The sequence below is a fragment of the Fukomys damarensis genome, unplaced genomic scaffold, assembly GCF_012274545.1.
Source record: "Fukomys damarensis isolate Sample0158 unplaced genomic scaffold, DMR_v1.0_HiC HiC_scaffold_25, whole genome shotgun sequence".
Classification (NCBI taxonomy): Eukaryota; Metazoa; Chordata; class Mammalia; order Rodentia; family Bathyergidae; genus Fukomys; species Fukomys damarensis.
In genome coordinates this window covers 18,621,294-18,643,349 of record NW_022900937.1, presented here as the reverse complement: position 1 = coordinate 18,643,349, position 22,056 = coordinate 18,621,294, and the positions used below count along the sequence as shown (strand labels likewise).

The window sequence follows — 22,056 nt, the reverse complement described above, 5'->3', positions numbered from 1 at the left end:
AAATATTTTGTACAATCTTCAGAGAAGTACAACAGGATGTTTTGATCACCATTTTAACTTTGCAGTAGTTTAGGAGTTTTTTGTTTGTTTGTTTGTTTTTTTGGCAATGTGTTGAGGTAGCGTACAGCTAAGAGATGGTGTAGTTGTGAGATCTTTGGACAGGGAGCCAAGAGTCCTAGGTTCTTTATTTTTTCTTGAAGAATCTATGTGAAGAAGCTGTGGGCACATCACTTCCCTCTTCTCTAAGCATTTATAAAATGGGGTCTTCAACGAGGGATGGTGAGGTGCAGAGAAGAGCTCAGGCTTCAGAGACACAGACCTAGCTTTGAGTCACGATTGCCTATTTCTAGTTTTACTATTTTAGGGAAATTATTTAATCTGTCTAAGTTTCTGCTTTGTTTCCTAGAGCTTATTGTAAGGGTCAAGTGAAATATGAAAATACTCTGAAACTATAAAGTACCATATGAACATAAGGTGGTAGTACATAGTATTAATAATTTTCTAAATTGGTTGACTTTAACATGATATGTATTTGATGGAATTGTCAAAATACCTGTGTACTAGTGTAACAGTAGGAGATTTTTAAATATGTTTGCTACTATTAAATTTGCATTAGGTAAGAATTTTTAATGTAACTTCATAATTTATTACTGAGTGAAAAACAGTTCACAAAACAATATGGCTGATATGACCCTATTTAAAAATTATATAATAATAATAAAAAAATATATATATAAAATAGGAGCTCACTTAATACGTTTGATGAAAGGGCACACCTAATATGTACTAATTAACTCTTACTGATTGGTAATGTTTTAGGAGATGTATATATGTATGTGTGTATATATGTATTTATATACATACCTACATATTTTAAAACTTATAATCTATTGCATGAGACATAATAAGTCAATTATGTAATATTACATATTATCACATAGTGTCAAATGCTTTGAAGAAAAATAAAGCAAGATAAAAGATTGGAGAGTAATAGTAGTTTGGTGGCAGAGGCTTGTTCCCCCCAAGGAGGAGAGCCAGGTACAATACTGAGGGATGAGTTCCAGGATGAAGAGTGGCAAATACAGGGACCGTATTCAGGAAGAATAGCAGGCATACTCCAGAGCCTTGACAGTGGTTATCACAGGGGTAGAGTAATATTTTTTAAACTTCTCTTGCTTTCCTGTTTTTCAGTTGATTTTTTTAAAGAAACGATGTGACAATCTTTGTTTTTGTAATGTACGTATATTTATGTAATTAGAAAAATTTAGAAGTCTTCAGGCAAAGCGGTCTTAAGAAAAATGTTCATAAGATGTGGGTGTGTGGGATGCCTGTAATGCCAGCACTCAGGAGCCTGAGCCAGGAGGATTGAAAGTTCAAGGTTAACCTGGCCTTTAGAGCCAGACCCTGTATCAAAACACTGAAAAGAAGAACAAAAAAAAGTTCATGTGTAGCTTTAAAAGCTTATATCATCTGTCTGTTTATATTTTTCTGATTTTAGTGCCAGGAACCACTAAGTTGGTATAAGAACAAAGGGAGCAGAGAGATTTCTGCCTTGGAAGTAAAGTTCAAAGAAGAGTTTTATTTATTTATTTATTTTTGGTACCAGGGACTGAACTCGGGACCTTGTGCTTGCGAGGCAGGCAGCAGCACCACTGAGCTAAATCCCAGGCTCAAAGAAGGGTTTTAGATGGAACTTGTGGTCATTACAGTCGGTGTGGTCCATATAGTGGGCTCTTTGCTCAAGTCTTGCTCTGTGAGTGTCAGAACAATTCCTAGAAAGGCTGTGTCTGTCTACTTACTGTAGGTGTAGCCCAGGAACACAGTGGCATATTAGGATGTTGTTAGAAGATGAGATTAAAGATGCCAGGCAGAAATACTTTCACCATCAGTATTATTATACAGTTCACTGTGGACTTCACCTACTGTTTAGCCAAGTACAGTGTTATGAAATACACTGTCCATCTCTTTTGGTTACAGACATAAATTAAAGAAAAGCCCAGAGACAGTCAGCTCTTCATCCTGTCCCTGCAAAGTAAATGTGAAAACGAGATATGTTGTGGTTTGTACAGGGAGAAAAATGCACAGCTAAAATATTTTATATTCATTTCTAGTACATTCAATTGCACCAGGATCTTCTAGTGAGGACAGTATGTATTGTATCAGTTCAGTTAAAAATGCTTCCGAAAATAAAATGTTTCCATTACTTTTATCAACTAACAATAACTAAGCTTAGTGAAGCGGCATGAAAACCCCAAAAATGAAAAAGACATGCTGTCAGTATAAAGGATATATTTGGCTTCAGTCAAAATGATTCCTTGTAAGAGAGCAATGTTTATGTAAAAATGAACTATTAAGTGGTCACATTATTTTTTAACCACTTAAAATCGTAATCCTTTTGTGGAGTAGATGGGAAATTTTAAGAGGCTATAGGAAGTGGCAAAACAATTTCAAAATGTTTTCATCTGTTGTTTTTTGTAAGTGGGAAAAGAATAGTAATGAGAAAAAGAAACTACCTCCTTCTGCGATATATAAAACGTTGGCTTTTTGATGTTTTGATGTTGGTGACATAGAATCATAGAATATTAGAACTGGACAGAAGCATCAATATCAATTCTGCTTTCTTTATTTATATGGTAGAAAGCCGATGACTAGAGAGGTTATTTGCCCCTTAATAAAAGAGTTAGAATTAAAACTCATTAAGATATTTAAATCTAATATATATTTAGAATATCTATAAATGTCATATAATCATTATTCTTTCTAAATATTTTCAGATAAGTGTGATTCTGTACCCATTTGTGCATTTGTGATCCATAGTTCATTGTCATTTTGGACAGAGGAATATACAAGAAATTCTTGTATTTTCCACAACTCTTCTCATCCTAGCAGATTTTTATTTAACTTGCTCCACTAATTAAAAAGTTTCACTATGAAATAGAAAATATAGAAAGAAAATAATTATACCATTAAGAAATATCCACTGTTAGCATTCCTCACAGTACTGGAGAAAGCAGTCCTAAAATTCATATGCAACCAGATGAGACCTAGAACAGCAGAAGCAATTCTGGGCAACAAGGGTAAGGCAGGGTGCACCACAATCTGGACTTTAAGTTGCACTACAAATCTAAAGTGACAAAACAGCACGGTATTGGCAAAAAACTGAACAAAACAAATAAACAAAAAACAGACTTGTTGATCAAAGGAGCTGAATAGAGGATACAGAAACAATTTTATTTTTAGGCACACCAAGCTTCCTTATCTTTGACAAAGGGGCCAAATACTTCAGCTGGAAGAAAGATAGCCTCTTTAACAAATGGTGTTGGGAAAGCTGGCTATCCACATGCAGAATATTGAACGTAGACCCATATCTTTCACTGTGCACTAAACTAAAATCAAAATGGATCAAAGATGTAAATATTTTTAAAGATCTAAATTAAATGCTGGAAGACAAAACTGGTAAAACTCTTGAAGACAAAGTTGCAGGCAAAGACTTTCTTAACAGAACCTCAGTTGCAGAGGAAATAAAGAAAAAAAGAAAGGAAATAATACCAAGAATCAACAAATGGGATCACATCAAATCAAAAAGCTTCTGCACAGCAAAGGAAACCACCAATGGAGTGACAAAACAACCTAGAGAATGGGAAAAACTTGCTAGCTACGTCTCAGACAAAGGCCTAATATCTAGAATATGTAAAGCATTCAAGACATTAGACCTTTTAAATTAAAGACCCAACTTTAAAAATGGTCACCTTAAAAGAAAATGGACCATTTGGACCTTGAGACCATAATATTAGGTGAAATAAATCAGACACACAAGCTTAACCATCATGTGGGTTCTGTTAAGTGAGAAACTCAATATATAAATAAAGTGCAAAATAAAAGACAAGAAAATAGGAAAAAAATCTAGAATAATCTAGCATGGACAATGTATCTAAAAATGTACCTTGAGGGGCTGGGGATTTAGCTCAGTGGTTCTAGCACCTTCCTTATAAGCATAAATATCCGCGTTTGATCCCTGGTACCAAAAAAAACAATGTACCTTGACTTAGTATAATTATCTTATTTGTTTATGTTTTTTGTTCCATTAGTCTAGCTGTTAATCTGTATTATGATTATTAAATTTACTTTAAATTTTTTATTTATGTTTTTTCTGGTACTGGAAATTGAACTCAGGACCTTGCATTTGCAGGGAGGCACAGCACCACTGAGCTATGTCGCCAGACCTGGTAATTAACTTTATAAGGACTTATAAATAAACAAATCTGACACTGCCACAAAAAAAGATGTGGATGGGAAGGGGAAAAATTGAGATGTGTTATACACATGTACCAACAGTGAATATAGTTATTATGTATTGCAAACAGTAATAAAAATTTTAAAATATTATAAAAAATAATTTGTTAAAATTTTGTGATTATCCTTCTAATCATGTGTATGTATGTACACACACATTGCACTTATGTATACATATTTTTTAAAGTTCTAACTGGGGTACAGTTTCCGTTTGGTTTTAAAAGATGTTTACTTAACAGTGACTAAATATTTCATTTTCTTCCAGCATGTTCTCTAATACATTCTTTTAAGAACAGCTTTATGTGGTACTGTTGGCCTTCAAAAACTAAATATTGACAAAGACTCTCTTTTTGAAGAAACTTTAGTTAGGCTTCTCTGAGCCCTCTTCTCAGGCCTTCAATCTATGAAGAGTTGAACAAACTCTAACATGGTTCGTAGAACTCAGGACCATCTCAGAGTCCCTAGCGCAGGGATGGTGAACTTTTAGAGCTTTCAGTAATACAAATAAGGCTTCTGTGGCATGCATGCCATAGGTTCGCCACCACTGCCCTAGCCCCTCTTGTAGTGCCAGCCTGAGAAAATTCTAGGCCACTGAAATAATTTAATATTCATTCTATCAATACTTGGAGGTAGGACCTCCGCCCTCTGTCTCTGTGGGAAGGTTTCATATCCCTGACTCTATTGAGCACTCACTTCCTCCTCCCATTCTCTCAGCCTCTAGGTACCTCTACAAATAAAAGTTGACTTCAGTTCACATTGGACTCTTTACTGTAATAGTGTGTTACTGGTTAAACCTGCTCTTACCACTTTAACTAGTGTGTAGCCTTGTTTATCTCTGACAGTATTTGAAGCGTAGTTTGCTAAGTTTTGACATAGGTATGCACCCAAGAAACCATTTGCACATCAACATAGTAAAGATATCCATCATATAACATACATAAATGTGTACAATTGTAGAAATGAAAAAAATGTTTTCAGAATGATAAAGACATGCTGTGGGAGCATTACCAAAAACAAGCAAAAGCCAAAACTCAAATCCTATTTTATGCATTGATGCCAAAGCTGTATTTTCTGTGCTTTGTTTAGGGTCTTCTTAAGAAAAAAACAAAGTTGTTTTTAACCAACAGATTTTTAAACAGCAGGGACGTGCTTATTATTTACTGTTTTGGTATCTTTCCCTCATTTACATAAATACCCCAGAAACCAGCAGTTTAAAACTAATAAAAGCCACGGCCCTCCATCAAGAGTAATAAAGTTTCACAACCATGAGTTAGACTGTTAGAGTGAAAAATAAACCTATATATGTGGTTATGAAGGTTTTTTTTTTTCCTGGAAAGTGTATAATCACATTTCAAAGTTAGAACTTCCATTTGAAGTAGCAGTGTAATAATAATACTTAAACATTTATGTAGAACGCTTCATCTTTGAAACACTCTCCCAACATTGGCCAATGAATCTCCACTGCTTCCCTAAGGAGCAGGTGTACTGTCTTCCATTTTTCTGTGTAGAAAATCAAGGAAGGTATTGCCCAGACCAGAGGGAGGGAAGGCTATGGAGATGAGTTCCTGTCCCTTACTGTTCAGTGACTCTCTGGGAGGTAACTCCCACTAGAATGCATCAGGTTTCTGTTCCACATTGATGAAATCGCTAATGAAACAATCATGAATAAAAACTTAGCCTCAGGCTTCACAGAGTCCTGACCCTTCTGGTGGCACATCTTTTGGAAGGAATGGTGTCTTAGTCCATTTTGTGTTTTTGTGCAGCATCTCTGAGGCTGGGTTATTTATAAAGAAAATCTTCACATGACTTCCCAGCTTGTAGGCTTCTGTTTGTTCGACTTAAGATCCAAACATAGTCCCAGCAGCTGGCTAGGGCCTGCTTGGCTGTGTCATAACATGTCAGAGAACTGGAAAAGGAAACAACTGTGTGCAGAAGCGGTTGAGCACACACGAGTGGCCTTGTTTTATAACCATCCACTCTTGTAGGATCTAATCCTGTGGAGAACTATATTAATCCTTTCTAAGGGCAGTGCCCCCCTGACTAATCACCCCCAAGCTGGGCCTGCCTCTTACAGGTCCACCACCAACCTCTCTATTGTTGACCAAGCCCCCAGCAGGCGAACCTTTGGGGGCTACTCACACCATACCCAACCCATAACAAATGGGATAAGGAAAGAAACAGAAAAGCCACAGCACACTGTGTTTGCACTTAAAAGTGGGTTGGATTAAACATCCAGCAAATGCTTCTTCCCTCCCCCAGTCTCCCCCCTCACATTATCTTGGCAACTTCATTCACAGTTTTCCAAGTAAGATTTGCTATGATTAGGCCATTTAAAGAGTTGAGCAAATGTGTTAGGCACATTAAAGCCAGAGGAACAGTAAAATAAAACTAGTGAACATTTACATTTTTGGAAATATAATTAATGTATGCTTGAGAAAATTTGAAAGATAAACACTTAAATGTTAAAATACTTATTACCTTCCCCACAGGGACAGTGTTGAGAATTAATGAGATAACAAATGTAAAGTGCTTTGAGCTCTTTAGAAGAAAAGTGCTAGACAAATACAAGTGATTATTAATTGGTAAAGCTATAAGATGGTTACTAATATATTACTTCTGATAAAAAATACATATTTTTATGCCTGAAAAATAGGATGCTTGCAACTGTTAGAATGACATAGCTGAAATAATGTGCCCCAGACTTCTCCTTGGTTATTCTACACCTTGCTAGGAGCCCTCTTCTAACCCTTCTGGGGTTTCTTGATCTCATACCTCTCAAAACAGTGGGACATGACTTCCCAGCTTCCAGGCTTCTGTACTTCCCTGTGGTGCTCCTTTACTAGTCTTACACACCCCTCATCGTTGGAAAATTCTGTGGACACCACTTTCTCTTCCCTGATTTATTGGATCACAAAATTGCAATGTCCTTCCATGTTAACAATCACACAAGTCAATTTTATTAGCAGGAGGTGAGTGTAAACTAAGCCATTTTTCTACATTTAAGCAATGCACAAGATGTTGTTATAGAACAGAGAAAACTCCTTGTATGATCTAGGTCAAGTAAGACATAGTCAAATTTTTTTGTACAACATACTAGAATTTATGGCAAAAGAGAGGAAACCCAAAAACTATTTTCAGTTAGCTTAAAGTATGGGGTAAGATACCAAATCTTAACTTTCTCCTATATAAAATGAGGATAGTAGTAGTACCTACTTGCATGTATTTGTTGGAAAAATGCAATAAGATAAAATACATAAAGCTAGCATAGTGCATACCTAGGGAGCTAGGGAGCAAGTGTTCACTAGGAGGTAAATACAGTATAAGTAAATAGTGGAAGGTAGATAGCTACGGAGGTAGACAACACAGGTTGTCTGCAATTTAATATTATCTTCTAGTTGGTTATATTAATGTTAGTCTAAAATGGATAATACACTAAAGAAGATACTTTTCTTATAATGCTCTCCTAAATAATTAATACAGTTTGCTTCTCCAAACACTGCAAAGATTCAGCATTAAACAGTAGATCATCGCTCATACAAAGGTAGCTTGACTATTCAATTCATATGTTTTCCCAAAATTTTCTAAAAAATGGTACACCATTTTCAAGGAATTCTGTAACCACTAAAGATTTCAGTTTCCTATTTAGAATAGTAAAAACTCATTAATTTGTCTTGACCAAATTGTGTTTGGGATTCTGTAGATACTGTGCACATAAAATTTTTCCAACTTAATTTAGTTTACCAGTAGCACAGTATCTTTGTAACATATATGTGCAAAAAGATAATGGTCTGTGCTTCTTTTCAAATGTTCTGTAATTAAAACATTTCACTAATTTAATCTGGTCCTCTGGCTTCTTCCACTTAATTACATGACATGATTGTTTTATTATACTAATTTTTCATCTTTCACTTTAAAGCTGTAGGTGTTTAGGCAGAGAACCTTACTCCCAGTCATTTTCTAAAGGATCTGAATCTGGATAGAAGGTCTAGACTTGGAAACAAGCATTCTGTAGTTTACAATAATGATGTATGCAAAGGAGACAAACAGCATTATTTGAGAAACCAATCATGTGGTTTCCAAAAAAACATGGTACAGGAGAGTGAACTTGTTTTGCCAGAAGCTTGAGGCTCAGGAGTGCTAATCAAAATCCACATACAAAACTTCCCTTATGGATTTAATAGTTTTTTACCATTAAGTGGGGGTGGGGGTACCATGTGAATGATCCACTGCTGTGCTGAACAAAACGGAGACAGTTTTCTTTTAAAGTCCAGAGCAGATGAGAGCCATAAGGAGACAGAGGGTTTCATTTACTCTCAGGACATGACTGTGCCAGTGAACTAATGAGTCTCTTGGACCTTATGTTGCTCTGGCTTCAATAGAGGCGCGACTCTAATGGGCATGTAGTACTTCCTATCCGTCAAGTGTCTGAACAATAGGCCCCTCGTATGGATTGGAGAAATCTGGCAAGAAAAAGAGGTCATCCTTGCACCTAGCACAGGCGGGAAACCTGGCTAATTAATGTATTTCCAACGATGGCAAAACAAAATCTGATACACAGAGAACTGTTAGTTTTTATTACAGAAATTCTTAGCCTGTGGTTGAAGCACAGTTAAAAATTTATCGAAATTCCATAGTTGAAAAAAAATGCATTTTCCCTATCCTTTCAAGTATTTTTATAGATATAAATGTTATTCTTTAGACCATATGTGATTTGGTGCTGCACCTTACGTATTTCACTCTGCAGTAAAGCTGATGTAGAAATAGTTTGGACAATTATAAAGCAAATGCTGAGGAATGGTGTCAGCGTTGCATGACTTTAACAGTTTTCCCTTTAAAATGTACTGTTGAATCCCGTTGTAAAAGTCCTACTGCTATATTAAATGGAGAGCTAGAAAAGGACAAATGTTTATTCAAGCTAGAGGCTTGAGTTATGCTGTATCTTAAACTAAAAGCAGATACTGCCACCTAGACACATTCTGATGCTTTGGTTAACTAGAGGTTGGCTTTTTCTGCTTCTTGAAGAAATACAATAGCAACAAACACTAGCGGCTGGGTGCAATAAACATATAGAGAATGATAAAGAATCATTTAAAATTTCATATAAACAGAAGTTTCTTAGAAAAACAAGACTTCTGTATTTTGACAAATAGTAACTGTTTTTATTCAATGCTTTAAATGTAGTAAATTACTCTTAAAAATAGGAGAAAACTTTCTAAAACATTAAAAAAAAACAGCTTCATAATCCTGAAGCTTACTGAGAAGTAGATGTAGAAGTGATAAGGGTAAGAATTGTAAATTTGTTTTCTATGAGATTATTTTTCCAAAGTTTGGGAAGAGGAAGAGATTATTTAATATTATTGAGAGAAAATACCCGTAAGTTTTGGTTTAATGGGTTAAATAAGATCACTTAATATATTTTTAAAAAGAGTAATCCATTATAATCTGTTCTGATTCACATTTTAGCAAACAAAACAAATTCATTCCACCCACCACCACTTTTGTTCCTAATACCAGAAGAAATATTGCCCTTTCTTACTCCAGAATGAGATTCCCAAATTGTAATGTGTTCCAGGATCATTTATCAGCCTTAGAGAGGTTTTTATCATCTTTGGACTTTAGTTCTTCTTCTAATCTCATTTTGTTTTCCTTTGTTACGCCTAGAATGGTTTTGATATCATCAATGGTGGTCTGTAAATAACAGTAAAATAATGTTCATTATTTAAAGTCCTTTTACAAACCCTTTCCTCCCAAGTACTTGTTCCTCTTTTGGAGTTTAGTATGGTTCAGACCAATTCTGCACAAAGTTTGTTTCATTGACTGATGCCCATTTATAAATTATTGGTTACCAGACTTGTTAGGTGAATAAAAAAATGTGGAAATCTTACTAGAATTCTTAAGCTTCCTAAGTCTAAAAATGTAGACAATGAGCCATCCTGTACATCTTTAATTTTTTCATTTTTCTAGTAATTCAGTTTTGCTGCATTTAAAAAAGTCATTGATCCCGATGGGTCAGAAAAAAACATACAGGCTCTTTATTACAGGTAAGTTAAGTTCTGGTCTAGTCATCCTTAAGTGAAGGTTAGTAAGCTGAGAAGGTTTATTCTATTGGTCTCTGAGAAAAAAGAATGACACCTTCTAATTTTTAGTTAATTAATTAGTTTTTGGCAATGCTGGGAACCAAACTCAGGACCTTGCTAGGCAAGTACTCTATGCTGAACTGCATTAATTAATTAAATTGATTCACTTTAAATTGAGGTATAATTTACATATAATAAAGTTCACTCTTTATTACAATTCAGTGGTATTTATTATATTCATAGACAACAACCACAACTATGTAATTCCAGAACATTTTCATCACCTTGAATAGAAACCGTATTCCCCATTTCCCCGCTCTCCCTCAGCCCCTGGAAACCATAACCTGCCTCCTGTCTCTGTAGATTTGACTACCATGCCCATTTTGTATACACAGAATCATAAAAATATTTTTCCTTGTGTGACTGGCTTCTTTCACTTAGCATAATATTTTCAATATTCATCCATGTTATAGCACAGATAATCATCCTTCATTTCTTTTTTATCACTGAGTCATATTCCATTACATGGATATTATTCATAGAATTCGCCTATTTCTCTTTTAATTTTGTTTGTTTTGTGGTGCTAGGAACTGAACCTAGGAGCTTGCATGTGCTAGGAAAGCACTTGACCACTAAGCTATATTCCCAGTGCCCAGAAGCTTTTCCTTTTGATTAAGTATAATTTACCTATTTTCACTTAGGTTGTTTATGCTTTTCGTATTGTATCTGAGAAAGTATTGCTAATCTAAGGTCATGAAGACTTACACTTGTATATTCTTCTAAGTGTTTTATAGTCTTAGCTCTTACATTTAGGTATTTGTTTATGGTGTCCAATTTCATTATGTGTGTATGGATACCTATTTGTTCCAGCATCTATTATCAAAAAGGCCATTCTTGCTTCCACTGAATTGCTTTGGCATCCTTACTGAAAAATCAATTCATCATAATGTTTAGTTTTATTTTCTGGTCTCTCGAGTCTAGTGTATGTCTGTTTCTATGTCAATACCACACTATATATATATATTTTTGTTGTTGTTGTTGTTGTTGTTTTGTTTTGTTTTTTTTTTGAGACAGGGTCTCACTTATGCAGTGAGACTGACCTGGAATTCACTGCGTAGCCCAAGCTGGTCTCGAACTCAAAGCGATCCTCCTGCCTTAGCCTCCCAGAGTCCTGAGATTGCAGGCGTCTGCCCAGCCCACACTATCTTGATTATTGTAGCTTTGTAGTGAATTTTAAAATTGAGAAATATGAGTCTTCCAGTTTTGTCGCCCATACTCACAGGTTATTTGAGCCCCATTCCCTTCCACACACTTTAGGGTCATCTTGTCAATTTCTACAAAATGCCAGATAAATTTTTTTTTGTACTGGGGATCAAACTTGGGACCTTATGCTTGTGAGGCTGGTGGCAGCAGCACTGAGCTGAATCCCCAGCCTGCCAGATGGAATTTTGATAGGAATTGTACAGAATCTATAGATCAATTTGAGGAGGTTTGTGATTTTAACAATATTGAAACTTCCACTCTATGAACATAGACTATCTCTCTATTTATTTGGATCTTCTTTAATTTTTTTCACTGATGTTTTATTCTTTTCAGTGTGTCAATTTTGGACTTCTGTTAAGATTGGGTAGCTCCATCAATTTGACTTTGAGTGAGGGTCCCTAGGGCTGCATCCTATCTCGGCAGATGGTACGGTAGTATCTCATTCAGGAGGGAGAAATCTCTTGAGACAGGAAACCAGAGAGCTAGGAGAGGCCACTCATCCTCTTTCATAGCAACATTCTTGGACAAATGGACAGTGTCCTGTGAGAACCACTCCATTCTCCTCGGAGGATACCCCAAAACCCCAATGACTTCCCTTTAGGCTCCGCCTCTTACATGGTCCATCGCCTTTCACGTTGCTGCACTGAAAAGTAAGCTTCTAACACATGAACCTTTGGGGGACACACTCAAACACATCCAAACCACCGCACATCCCTTAGTACTAGTGAATATCGATGTAACACTGGTCTGTTTTCATCGATTCTTTTCAGTCATGTTCATGCGGCAGAAAAAGAAATGGACATTCTCCCATTTCATATAATCACTGAAGAGTAGAGCATTGTTGTCATTGTTATTGTCACTAAAGGAGTCTGGCCCTGGCTTGAGATAAAAATATAATAAAAATTATATTTTTGGGGCCAGGGATTTAGCTTAGGGGTTCGGTGGCCTGCCTTGCAAGCGCAAGGACCCAAGTTCAATCCCCGGTACAATATATATATATTTTCACCAAGATTTACTAGGCTTTCTGTTTAAGAGAAAAACCATATGTGCTTTCCACATTGAGTCCTTTGAGCTCCTTGACCTGTTCAAACATAATCAGATCCTGCTAATCAATACCAAGCCGTTATCTCTTTTTAGCTAGTGTCTCAAATCTCCTACACATGCCTTGCTCCTGTATTTTAAAATTTGGAGCCTTCTAGTCAATTATATACAGCTCCAATATTTAGAGGCCATATGGAAGATTCAGAAGGTTACTAGTGAAACAGCAACCCCACTTTGGAGAAGTGGGGTAAGTAGATGGTCCATATATATTCTGAGCTTTTCTCCTGCTTGTCTTTAATACATACTGTCTTTTTAGGCTTCAGAACTTCTCTGGCTCTAAAAACTGAGGCTCCACATTAATCGCCAGCCAGACACTGTAGTATCTCCAATACAGATAGATTACATTCTTGAATTTTGGTTGTGACAGTCTCTGTTTTGGCTCCATTGTGATTTTTCAGCGTCACCTCCAACATCAGAAAGCTCTGTTGTCTCTTAAGCTTGGATTTGAGATGGCAGCAAGTTAAAGCAAGTCTGCTATATTTCAAAGAAAAAGTTTCAAACTATTAAATTTAACTAACGGGTTCAGTGGGAACCTTACAATATTGACCCTGCACAATGTAAAATATGTACTGCTTACAATTAAAAAAAAAAAGATGGTTTAGCACTTGTTTACAATACAGCATGAGGTATTTTCAGCCCTTGTATAGAAATTAAGCAGGATCGTTAGTTAATTAACACCTCACCTTAAAATTGGTCTCGCCTTGCATATTAGGTGCTGATATTTCTTGATGGATGATGAAGAGATTGCGAGCAAAGGTCATGAGGACCCCCTGGAGATCTACACCGATTGTTCTGTTAATGATATCCAAACAAATGAGTTTAGCAATGAATCCCCTCACATGCTTAAAAACAATGGCCCTCTCATTTGTGCGTCTGGTGATGGAATTTAATGAGTATTTTCAATCTCACAAGGTGGCAATCTTCAGGGAGATAAGAAAGATGAGGCCCCATTTTAACTTGTCAACAAAAAGGATTTGTGTAGTAAATATTTTTTATTAATCAACTTAGGAGGATATAGCAGGCTTAGTCATTTCTAGCAAAAGGCTACTACTGAGGTAGGGCAGAAGTATTAGCTCATTTTGCAAACTGTATTAGTTAAAGTGAGTTGTTGCTATGTCATTCTTGTCTGTAGAGCTGTACAGACATTTACTCCCTGTGTTTACGGAAATTTTTTTTTTTTTTTTTTTTTTTTTTTTTGAGACAGTCTCACAGTGTAGTTCAGGCTGGCTTTAAACTCACTATGTAGTCCAGGCTGGCCTTGAATTTGTAGTGATCCTCCTGCCTCAGCTTCCTGAGTGCTGGGATTTCAAGCATGTACCACCACACCCAGCCTGAAGACTTTTGTCTGGGTTTATTTTTTATTTCAAATGTACTGGTCCCACTCAGGTTCCAGGACAGTGTGTCCCATTCATGAACTGCATCTTTATAAAGCCAAACGCTCACTTTACAGTTTCAGAGACAAAACCATCCTGTAGTATACTGTGGTCTGTGAACATTCCCAAACAACTAGATTGTCATATGCTTTAATTTGGAAACAAAACTCGGGTACTTTCCTAACTTTTTAAAAAAACTTTTTTTTATTAAAAGGGAAAAAAGTTTAATTGGAAGGATTAAATTTTAAAAATTGTTTTGTCATGAGGGGTGAATTATTCCTTAAGGCATCTGTGAAAACTGTAGGCCTATTTCTTTAAATTAAGTCCCCTTAGAGACTAGGGCTTGGGCCCTCATGGATCTCTGCCTTCCAGTCTCAGGCTTTCCTTTGGTTCAGGGTGGCATGAAAAGCTGCCCAATCCTTAAGACAGGAGGCCACGGCTTTTTGTCTTGCCACTGACTGACTTAAACTGTCTGGGTCTTCATTTTTTCTCTGAAATGAAGGAACTGGACTAAGTAAGTGCTTCTGAAAAAAAATTTTTTTGTACCAGGATTGAACTCAGGATCTTGTGCTTGCCAGGCAGCTGTGGTGCCACTGAGCTAAATCCTTGGCCCTGAACTTGTTACATTTTCAGAAGCTGAGGAGGGCCTATGACTGGTAGCTGCTAAATATTAGTATCTCTTCTTTGAAGAAAATAAATAATAGCCAAAGGCAACTTCAGAATCATTGAATTTTTGAAAAGTTATTTGTATTTTCTTACCATAGGATCAGTATGTATCAGACCCTGGGTGCTTCTTAAAACAACAGATTCCTGGATCAACCCTGAATTAACAAAACCAGAATATTTAGTTTTGGGGGCCAGGAATATGTTGTTTCACCTAGCCTCTAGGTGATTCTCAGATATACACTGAAAATAGAGAACATTCTTAAAAGATGTTATTGAGAGGAGAGAGACTGCATGCCTGTGTGTGTGTAAGGGTGGAGGGTGGAGGGTGGAGATGGAGACACAGGTCTTTACATGATTTCTTTCCCCCTTTGCTGTTGGTTCGTTCATTTCTAGAATTTTCTTCATTTTTCTCTTTCTTGAAATTTCTCTATTATTTCCCAGAAATCCCAGAATAAATGGAGTCAGTATGAAGTTATCCCAGAAAAGCCAAACCATAAATCTGGTCTGTGAAATCATCCCCTCTTGAAGTCCCCTCACCATTCCTAGAGATGACAGGCTGCTCACATCATGACAGCCCGGAAGCAGATAAGGGAGGACTACCTAGGAGGACACCAGGTCATAATCCCAGTAACCACCTTCTCAGTAGGCCCCACCTCCTAGCACCACATTTAGCTACAGCACTCCGTGATCCAGTCATTCCGCGAGGCTTTCGATAGAAACCATAACATGATCTTTTCTCTGGGCTCCTGGTCAGCTGCTTTTCCGACTCCTGGATTGTCCTTTTGGTCTTTGTGGTTGGAATTGTCCTAATGTGAACTGGTAGCGTCTTGGGATGTCCTGGAGGCACGTGAATCGTGAGTCTGGATTTGGCCTATCTGGCTGTACTCCCGTCACCAGAAAGGAGCTCCCCTCTCAGCCTTCTCTCCTGTGCAAGCGGGTTTGTCTAGTTTTGATCCTGGCCCACCTCATCCTCTGCAGTTACCTTTCATGCCAGCTGGTAGTCGGGAAGACAGAGTTCATATCTCTGTATTCTGATTTCTCGTCCTTGTACTTTGAACCATTTGTCTCAGTTCCTGAGTTTACAAATATACTTGGACCATAACTGTTTCCTCGTTATTAGAAAATACCATTTTCTGGACAGCTTTCCAACATTAAATCCTGTTGACTGCTTGGTTCTCCTAATCACAGTAACTGTCCTGTAGTCTATGTCCTGCCACAGCCTTAGCATCATAGTGACAATTTGGAGAGAGCAGAATAGCTTGGGCGTGAGGGAAAAGAACTGAGGACAGCACATCACTGGGAAGCAAAGGCAGCTCCTTCTGTACACATGCCTAGATACCATTCTGGATATGAACACCTGGGCAGGTGAGGTGCATGCATATTTACTGGGTTCTTATGGATGGAGGCCTCATTTCTGTTATTACGGCAGTATAACAAAAAGGTGGACAGAGCCCTGAATAAAGAAGCTTTCTTAACAAAACCCAGGAAGTTCTGCACGTTGGTACTGGAGCAGAGGACTCAAATATCCATGTTGTCCTCTTCCCGGGTACTAAGAAATATTTAAGACTTTAATCATTGGATTAAATTATAGCCATGTTCTAGCTCCAAAAGAGAGGAGAGAGACAGCTGAACATTATCATAAGTTCCAAGGGCCTGTTGAGGGTGACAAGACTTCTAGCAGGACTGTGCTCCAAATACACATACCTGGAGAAGACTGTACCAGGGCCAAAGCCGGCCCTGGCCCTGGAGGAACGTCTTGCTAAATGGCTTGAGCACTTTTCTAAGTATGCAAGGATAACAACTGTCTTTTCACAACTAGGACATCGGAGCTGGTTTCTCATCAGTCAGACTTGTTGTCTCTTGTATATGCATAAGCTTGAGTGGTATATATTAGATATACTGTACACTCTACCCATCGGTTTTGGATAATTATATTGATGAACTCTGACCAACATATCTAAAGTCACTTTATGAATTACCTGAAGGTCTAACTAAAATGAGATAGGCTTCCAATAAATCAGCATACCAATGGAAAAGCATCTAGTTAGTTGTAATAATCTCTTAGCTTTTATTACATCTCATAGGTACTTCATACTTACAACATGCCCAACTTGTCTCTCTTCAGGCTTTCATATAATATAAAAACAGTTCCTTGTCTGTCCTGTAAGATTTAAGTAAAAACATAGCATATTATTTTGGAAACAAGAAAATACTCTTAAAAAGAAAATACTCTTTACTAAGAGTACTAAATTTGATTCAAATTGAAATTAGAGCTACCTTAAACTGTTGTGAGAAGCACAATGGAAAGGGCCTTCTCCATAATATGGAAGTGTTTTCTGAACATGTTCCTCAGAACACCTGTATCAAACTCCTCTAATGTGCCTGTTAAAACAGACGCTTCTCAGGGCTTAGTCATAAAGCATTGTTAGCATGTGTGAGGCATTTAGGTTCCATGCCTAACACCTCAAGCAAACAATCCCCCAGTCACATTTTTAGGGGTATCATCTAAGCCCAGAATGTTTGAAAAGGAATCTGCCTTCTAGCTCATTTTCTGGGTGTTTGTTCTGCACGTAAAAATTTGGAAAACAGTTAGAAGAGTGCAGTAGCCCGGTATGGTGGACCACACCTATAATCCCAGCACTCTGCAAGGCTAAAGATAGTAGAAGGATCGCAAGTTCAAACTCAGCCTGGGAAACTTAGCAACTTAGTGAGACCTTGTCTTAAAAAATGAAAAAGGGCTTGGATATGTAGCTTAGTGTGAAAACCCTAAGTTCAATTCCCAGTTGAAAAAAAAAAAAGAAGAAATTTGTTGTGTGGATAATAATTTGTACTCTGATAGAAAAATCGTGTGTTGACAACAGCACACCCTACTGCCTTATCCTGTGGGTTCTATGGGAAATGTTTTACAGCTCCGTAAGTTTAAGGAACTGACAGACAAGCCAAGTCTTCTAGCTTGACAAAGGTTCATTTGATTCACTTTCCTGTTCCCTTGTACAAAAAGCTGTTCTGCTTCCATATGCATATTCATTTCAATATGCCTTGTCTGTACAGATGTCTGATTTTTGGATTCTCTTTTGAACTAGTTACAACATCTGTCTAGTTACCTCTGTTAAATAAAATTTTTATCATATGTTTATTTTATATCTGTATGACATGATAATTTTTAAAGAATTATCTTTTAACAGCTTTCTCCAAATAAGAAGTGATCCTAGGATTGTCCGGTAGTAGAAAGGTGAACTCCCCATCACTGGGTTTCCAAACATGGAAACTATTTGGAGGTTTGGTAAAGGGAAGCATTCCCACAATTACATGATAGTACTTAGCAACTCCCTACTTTGTCAGGAAATCTGAGCATTAGGGCAGTCTCTGGACTACAGCAGTTGCCCTTAATGCTGGTTGCACATTAGAATCATCCGGGTGCTTTTAAAATATCATGCCTGCATCCTACCTTCAGAAATACCAATTATTTGGTCTGAAGTGGGCCCTGGGCACAGGGGCAAGCTGAGCCATACTGGAGCCTGAGGTGGAGGAAAGAAATCAGTAATCTGATCTTGTTTTTACTAAAATTTTTGACATTCTATTCACCATAGATTTTTGCATTAATTTTGATTTTAACTATTATATTAACATATTATTTAATTTGTTACCAAGATTTATTCCCTCTCAAATTTTGTGTTCATTGTGAATGCCTCACTTGTCTCACCCTAATTAAAGCTGCATGGGCATCTGTATTTTTTTTTTCTTTTGGTACTGGGGATTGAACACTGGCCTTTGAGCTTGCAAGGCAGGAAGTGGAACAACTGAGCTAAATCCCCAGCCCAGGCATCTGTATTTTTTAAAGCTCCTCACTTGGCTCCTAATGGGTTGTCTGATATGGTAGCCATTACCTGAGGCTACTGAGAGCCTGAAATATTTGCAGTACAAATTGAAATGTAGCTTTCAAAGATTTAGCACAGAAACTATGAAAGAATTTTATACTGATTATGTTGAAAATATTTTGGATATATTGGGTTAATGAAACATATCATTAAATACATATTTACCTGTTCTTTTTTACTTTAAAAAGTGTGGCTCTCACAAAAACTAAAATGATCTATGTGGCTTACATTTATGGTTTGTATTATATTTCTGTTGGACGGTGTTATTCTAGGGCTCTATTGTTCACATAGATATAGAAAATTACTTCTAATGAGCAGTCCTCACTTCAGAATTTTATGTTCGAATAGCATCATATTTGAGGAAGAGTATCAGTAGCCATCTTACATCTAACTGCCACATGCAGAACAGTTTCATAGATCTGTCATTCCAAGGAACCTGAATGGGTATTTATTGGCCTCCCCCCCACTTTTAGTAATAAAATTATTGGTTGACAGGGCTTTTTCTTTTAGTACTTTTAAATCATGGCCCACTTGTCTTCTACTCTTTATCAGTCTTATTGCTCCTTTGAAGGTTTATTTTTTTTTAAAGGTACTTTTTAGATTTTCTCTTCCTTTGTGACTTTCAGCAGTTTTACTATGATGTGTCAGGTGTGATTTCCTTTATATTTATCTTTTTTTTTTTTTTTTTTTGTACCAGGGATTGAACTCAGGACCTTACACTTGCCAGGCAGATGTGGTGCCACTGAGCTACATCTTTGGCCCTCTTTATATTTATCTTGTCTAAAGTTTATAGTGCTTTTTGAATTTGTAGTTTGGTAAATTTCACCGATTTTGGAAAATTTTTGGTATTTATCTAAAATTGCCCTTCTCCTCTCTTTCTGAGACACTTAACTCATGAATGAGAGACTTTTTCTTCCATTTCCATATATCCTTTAAACCTTTACTGTGTATTTTCATCATTTTCTTCTTTTGTAATTTTAAATATTTGCCACTAACCTGTCTTTTATTTCACCATTTTATGATCTCCTACATATCAATGTATGAAATTATTATTACTTTTTTCCCTCATTGAGTTTATTGGTACATTTTAGGTACACAATACAGTTACATTTCCCTGCCCTCCCTTCACCCCCTCCTCCCCTCCCCATTTACAAACATTTTATTTCCATTTTTTCATTTTCTCCTATTATTTTTCTTTCCCTTATTACCTTTCCTCTACCCTTCCCACTTTCCCTACACCTTTAGCCCTTTTCTTCCCATTTCACATTGTCAGTTATCTCATTAGGATCTTATGTACTATTATAGTTTGTTCACACCAGAGAAACTACTCGGTATTTACACATGTGTAAATTATTTATTTCACCTAGGAATATATCCTCATCAATTATTAATTTTGTTATAATTTTAAAATTTCTGCTTGCCTTTAAAAATAGATATAAGATTTTGGCGAAATTATCCTATAATTTTAAAGAGTATTCTGTTATTGTTTTCCTCTTTTTTTTTTTTTTTGTGCCGGGGATCCAACTCAGGACCTTGAACTTATGAAGCAGGTGGTGGCACCACTAAGCTAAATCCCCAGCCTTGTTTTTCTCTATTTTTAATATTAATCATAGTTATTTTAAAGTCCAGGTCTGATAATTTAATTATGTGAGTCACCTGTGGGATTTTTCTATTTTTTTCTCTTTATTTACAATTATTTGTTCCTTTCTTTTGACATGCCTTATAATTTTTATTGCATGCTGGTCATTTTACATGGAAAATTGCACATACTCTAGATGTTACTGTTCTGAAAAGAGGTTTTACATTTTGTTTTGTCAAGCAGATAGAGAACTGGCAACTTATCTTGATATATCAAGGAAAGATTTTAGATGCTGTTGGATCTGGTCTATTTAAGGTTTTCTTCTTTTTCTTTTCTTTTCTTTTTTGGTACTAGGGATTGAATTTGGGACCTTGCACTTTTGAGGCAGGTGGTGGAACCACTGAGCTAAATCCTTCGCTCTTAAGCTTTTTCCTTCCTTCACATATTTGGTATTTTCCCTTAGGCAAATGTTCTTACTACTAGAGCTTGATTCTTCTGAAATTTCCATTAAAATCTTGGGGTGTTTATTAGGGCCCTTTCAACTTAGCAGGACATGAAATCCAATCTCTTTCTTTTCAGCCTAATGAGGCTTTTGAAGTCTTTGCCAGATTTTCAACCTTCCAGCTACTGTCTTTTGTTGAATTTCTTGAAGTCTTGAGTTGTTCATTCACAAGGTAGGGGTCTCCCACTGATTTAAATGGTCCTTATATACAGATATTTGGGTTCTTCCCTCTAATCACCTTTGCTCCAGGATTTTGGCTATTAAATCCCAAACAGTTTGACAATTATGAACTCCAATCTCTCTCTTTAGCCCAGTAAGACTGTGATTTCTCTTTGGATCTGTTACATACAATTTGGGAATGTTTTCAAAGAGAAAACACGATGAATAAATCACTCATTTTACATGCTTAAGGACGGTGGTTCCTCATGCACTACTTGTTTTGGTTGCCCTCCATGCCTTCAAGCACTTATTTTAAATATCTTTGTCCCACTTTTATATTTATTTTTGGAGAAGAATTAGTTGGACACAAACTACCTTGTCGTATCCAGGGGAATAAGGCATCTAGATTTGGTTGCCACTCTTTTCTAGTTCTCCTTCTTGGATATCTTCATTTCTTTATTTTCTTATTTCTGTGTCTTTCTCTTACTATCAAGTATCTTAAGCTTGTCAGGCTTCGGTAGGAGAACTATACCCTTTGTCTCTTTTTCTTGAGCTATTCTTTCTAAATGAAAACACTGGCTGCCATGATCTTTGTTGGATCATTACCCTGACATACATTAATCCATTCAGAGGTATAAATAGTTGGTTATAGTCATAACTTTAATTTAATGCTCATTGCAAGGCTGAATTTTACTTGGCTTTTGTTTGGCAAGAACGTTTCATTTTTTTATACCTATGTTTTGAAGTTAAAAACCCAGTTTAGCTTTTCCAACTTTGCAAAGTACCAAGTTTCTGGAATCCCTCTATTCCCTTTCATTTATGCTTACAAATTGCTTGATAAATTTAGACACTCGTACTTTTTGTATACTTTGCCAAATGTAGCCAACAATGCTCAGCATACACTATTAACACTATTAACATATACTATTAACTATTTACCTTTAACGTATTTTTCAATTCTTCTCTAGTGCTATAGGTACATTAGGTGTATTATCTCCCTTCCAATTTATCACAGGTGTCAGTTTTGTCAAATATTTACCAATTCACAGCAAGGATTGTGACCACCCTCCTCCTCCCTCTTGTTTCCTGTAATAGCTTCCTTGCCTGATCATTAAGCCAATACCAAAATTTTAGGTTTCTATTTCAGGAGCATCCTCCTTTTTTT

At 36.6% G+C, this 22,056-nt stretch overlaps 1 protein-coding gene and 1 long non-coding RNA gene across 7 annotated transcripts in view; one reads left to right on the top strand and one right to left on the bottom strand.

Moving 5' to 3' along the window:
- Positions 1 to 22,056, top strand: part of LOC104875608 — a 111,801-nt gene that overhangs the window by 8,958 nt on the left and 80,787 nt on the right. The gene's annotated exons all lie outside the window — the stretch shown is intronic.
- Positions 9,805 to 22,056, bottom strand: part of Iqch (IQ motif containing H) — a 192,513-nt gene continuing 180,261 nt past the window's right edge. For 5 of the 6 annotated variants that reach the window (XM_010643289.2, XM_010643293.2, XM_010643292.2 and 2 more), the window contains 3 exons: positions 16,873 to 16,934; positions 13,418 to 13,526; positions 9,805 to 9,981 (listed from right to left, as the gene is read on the bottom strand). In XM_010643289.2, the coding sequence (XP_010641591.1) occupies positions 9,868 to 9,981; positions 13,418 to 13,526; positions 16,873 to 16,934 (285 nt within the window). In that variant the 3' untranslated portion in view covers positions 9,805 to 9,867. The remainder of the gene's footprint in view (positions 9,982 to 13,417; positions 13,527 to 16,872; positions 16,935 to 22,056) is intronic. The other variant, XM_010643294.2, reaches the window with a different exon arrangement.